The sequence below is a fragment of the Solanum tuberosum genome, unplaced genomic scaffold (genome assembly GCF_000226075.1).
Source record: "Solanum tuberosum cultivar DM 1-3 516 R44 unplaced genomic scaffold, SolTub_3.0 scf00007, whole genome shotgun sequence".
Lineage (NCBI taxonomy): Eukaryota > Viridiplantae > Streptophyta > Magnoliopsida > Solanales > Solanaceae > Solanum > Solanum tuberosum.
In genome coordinates this window covers 250,886-254,878 of record NW_006238933.1, presented here as the reverse complement: position 1 = coordinate 254,878, position 3,993 = coordinate 250,886, and the positions used below count along the sequence as shown (strand labels likewise).

The following is a 3,993-nucleotide window of genomic DNA, read 5'->3' as shown; positions in this document are numbered from 1 at the left end:
ATATATATATATATATTTATTTATTTATTTATTTATTGCTAAAATTTGCAATCAAGCAGGCAACTTGCAAGTAATCTTTTGAGGCTTGCAAATAATTAGGCGTCTGGACATGCGATTTCATATCATGATACGAAAACAACATTTGAACATGCGATTTTACGCTGATTTCATTACATGATTTTATATCATGAGATGAAATTACAAATTCTCCAAAAATCATGATTTGAAAATTTCAAATCATTATTTAGGATTTTTCAAATACAAAAATTGATCTACAAGTAGGGGTGTACAAAACCAAATCGAACACCGAATCAAATCGCAAATCGAGTCAAATCGGAAAAAAAACCCGACTAATGGTTTGGTTTGACTTGGTTTGGTATTGGAAAAAAAACCCGACTATACTTGGGTTGGTTTGGATTTAACTAAAAAATGTCAACCCGAGACCAACCCGACATTATATATATAATTTTTAAAATTTATTTTATACATAAAAGTATTTACTTTGATGTAATTTCTAAATATTACTTATAAGTTTTCATAATTTTTATCTTTTAACATATCTATTCAAGATTTTTGAGACTTATTATTTTGAATGGTCCAATAAAGGTTATAGTCCATAGATATTAGTAACTCTAATAAAGCTCAATTTGAAATAATCAATACTATGCTAACAAAATAAATTAATTCAACACTAAGAATGACAATAATGTTGAATATTTGTTCTTTAGTTTTACATTGGTTTAGACATTTAAAATACATAATCTAATTTTATTTTTTCTTTAATGTTTAATCATGTAACTAGTACTTATTAGACTTATTTTAGCATGATTTAGTACTTTAAATTCTGATCATTTTCATTACGACTTTGTAATATTTATTTTATATAATGATTTTCATTTATTATTTTTTTATTAAATATTTTTAGTGTCATCACTTCATCTCATATTTTTGTGTTATTTTCTTAAGAAACACCTTAGATAGTTGTATTTTGGTTGGACTAAAGAAATATTAGGAGCACAAGTTAATTATATGTTTGTATGCATAATTTATCGGAAAAATTCAAAAACCTGAAAAAATCTGAGGTTTATGAGTTTGGTTTTATTTAAAAATTTAAAAATTCAACACAATGGTTTGGTTTGGTATTTGAAAAACCTGAACCAATCCGAATTTGAAAACCCCCGAATTTTATTAGTTTGGTTTGGTTTATAAATTTAAATATTTTACACAAATGGTTTGGTTTGATATTTGAAAACCCCGAACCAACCCGATCATGTACACCCCTATCCACAAGTTTATATTTTGTTAAAAAAATCCATATTTAATTTATATATATCTACTAGCCATTTGTTTCATAGGTAAATAAAAATTATAATTCATATCATTACTTTTTAAATCATTTTATCTCATATAACGATTATTCTCTCCAAATATCAATTATTCTTACTTCAAATCTTAATTTACCATTTTTATTCACCAAATTCATTATTTTTTATCAAATTTTTTATTACTTTATTTAAATCAATGTTTAATTAAAAAAAATTATTAGTATATTAAGTGGACAAGATTAACCACTGTGACGTTAATTAAAAAAACAATTTTCTTAGCCACTAACTTGAACACTACAACTTATGTTCAATTTTTTTAAATTGAATTAAGGTTTGATCAATAAATGTTGAATTTTTTAGAATAGCTTTGTGATAGTGTATTTTGTGATTTTATATTTTTTTTTTGCTTACTTGGAAAGATTGTATAAAGAACTGGGACAATTTTAATAAGTTTTGCAAATTATGGGGTTTATGTTTATGAGAAAATATACGATATGAAAATTCCAAATTGCATGTCCAAACAAAACTTTAACTTCATTTCATGATTTTATATTATGATTTCATATCGCATGTCCAAACGACCTAAAGTATACAACATCACTTATAGAACAACAAAAATTTGATTTTGGTTTAGTTCAAAAGAATGAGGTCTAATTTAAATTTTGATTTAATCTACCCACAACTTGTCCCACCCCACATTTGATTTTCAAAAAAAATTGTTTCAACCCATCCTTCTCGTTGCCATTTTTATGCCAAATTATCTAGCCTAAAATCTGTTTATTAGGAAAACCATTTAAATTTATTTGAATAAGGCCTACAGCAACCTAATTAATTCAATTAATGTTTATTCATTAATTATGATATTGACACAAGAGAATAGTAATTGAAATAACCAGAGCAATAATAAGCAACAAATCACAAATACAATAGACAAATTAAAAAATCTTATTCGATGTTTCAGTACAGGAACAAATTTTTATTGAAGAACTGTGTTGAACGACTGAGGGTTACACAGAGAATTAGATGGTATACTATTCATCATCAGATAATCATGTTTCAAGTATTAACTGTCTTCATTACCACATGTCACTTTGTTAATATCGGATGTACGTATTTTTGTATTGTATTTGAGTCTTAAATATTAGTTTAGGAGACTTACGGATTTCTCCATAGTAAGAATAAATATGCAACAACCATAACTTATGTCTTCGATCATCAAAAGTCTCACAAAGCGAATGAACTTCCTTTGTCCACAGTTTAGATATTCAATAGGGTTGCATAACATTTTTCTTCACCAGTAAAATTTTTATGCGAGCCTCGCAAACCATAATTGTTTCCAAATCTAGATTTAAGGGGAAAAATTGCAATAGGTTGATTGAATCTTTTTTACGATGACACATGTCTGGGGTATTAATTTGGAACCTCAAGGTGATTTTAAATTTATCTAACCTCTAGTGTCGTGTTTGGAAAATTCAAAATATATATATAACATAAAAAACTACCTTATATATAAAAGGCAGAATGGTCTGGGAGACCCTCGTACTTGTCTCATTTTGTCACCTTAGCCCTTCTAATCTAGACCTTGCCAACTAAACCCTCGAACCCACTGAAATCCAACATTTTAAACCCTTTTTTTGACCTGTCATCCTATGTGGCAAAAGTAGTTCAAGTGCGTGAATTACACCCACTTTAGGAGCGTGAGATGCTTTTAAAAAGCCAATAACGGTCATTTTTGGCCATCTTCCCCAAATTCCCCTAATTTCTTCTTCAAATATCCAAAATGTCTTCTCTTTCTCACTCGTTTATCTCTCTCCAAAATTCTTCACTCCAAATTTCTTCTTCTTCTCCATAATTGATCAGGCCTTTTTTGTCTATATTTTATTTTTCTCACCTTTTTCTTACTTGTTAATTTTTTTGTTCTTCACAATGACTGTTTGTTTTTGCTATTGTGGGCTTCATGCTGAACTTAAGATGTCAAGAACATCAACAAATCCAGGAAGAATGTTTTGGGGCTGTCAAAAATACACAAATGGTAATGGATGTGGATTTTTTCGATGGGCTGATATGGCTGATCCTACCTACCAAGAACAACACTACATGAAGAATCAATCAACAAATGTTGATCATGGAAGGCATAGGCATGGAAGGCAGGGAAGGCATGGAAAGCATGGAAAACATGGGAGGTCGAACATTAGTATTGATATCAGTGTTGCTGTGATTGTTGTCATTTGGTTTCTATCTTTTGTATTTAAGATGTATTGATGATTTGTTCATTTGAGTACTATGATAATGTATGAAAATATCCAGATTAAGACTTATAATTATCATAGCAAATTCATAAGCAAAAATAACTTGTTTGTCATAGCAAGCTAACACAATAGTTGAAAATTAAGTTAATAGTGGAAAGTATCATAGACAATGTCATTGAGAATTTAGCTAGGCAAAACATGAGTCTTTACTATGAAATTTATGTATCTTGAGTGCTTGGTGTGGACTGAGTGGCTCGCTTGTAACTTTGTTCTTGTAGCTGCCTTTGAGTAACTGCAGCTCCACCCTTCCACCTTAGTCCATTGGGTTTGTAACCAAGATCGATATTGGTAGGCACTGAACTCTTCAATGGTGCACAATGTAACACTTTATCAGTAGTTGCAGACTGTTAAAAGGCAAT

General features: G+C 29.2%; 1 protein-coding gene across 1 annotated transcript in view; it reads right to left on the bottom strand.

Annotated features, from left to right (window-relative positions):
* Positions 1-3,792: 3,792 nt before the first annotated feature.
* LOC102583012 (uncharacterized) overlaps positions 3,793-3,993 on the bottom strand; it is a 2,350-nt gene continuing 2,149 nt past the window's right edge. Inside the window, exon 4 of the mRNA XM_006338855.1 lies at positions 3,793-3,978. Coding sequence (XP_006338917.1) covers positions 3,793-3,978 — 186 coding nt within the window. The remainder of the gene's footprint in view (positions 3,979-3,993) is intronic.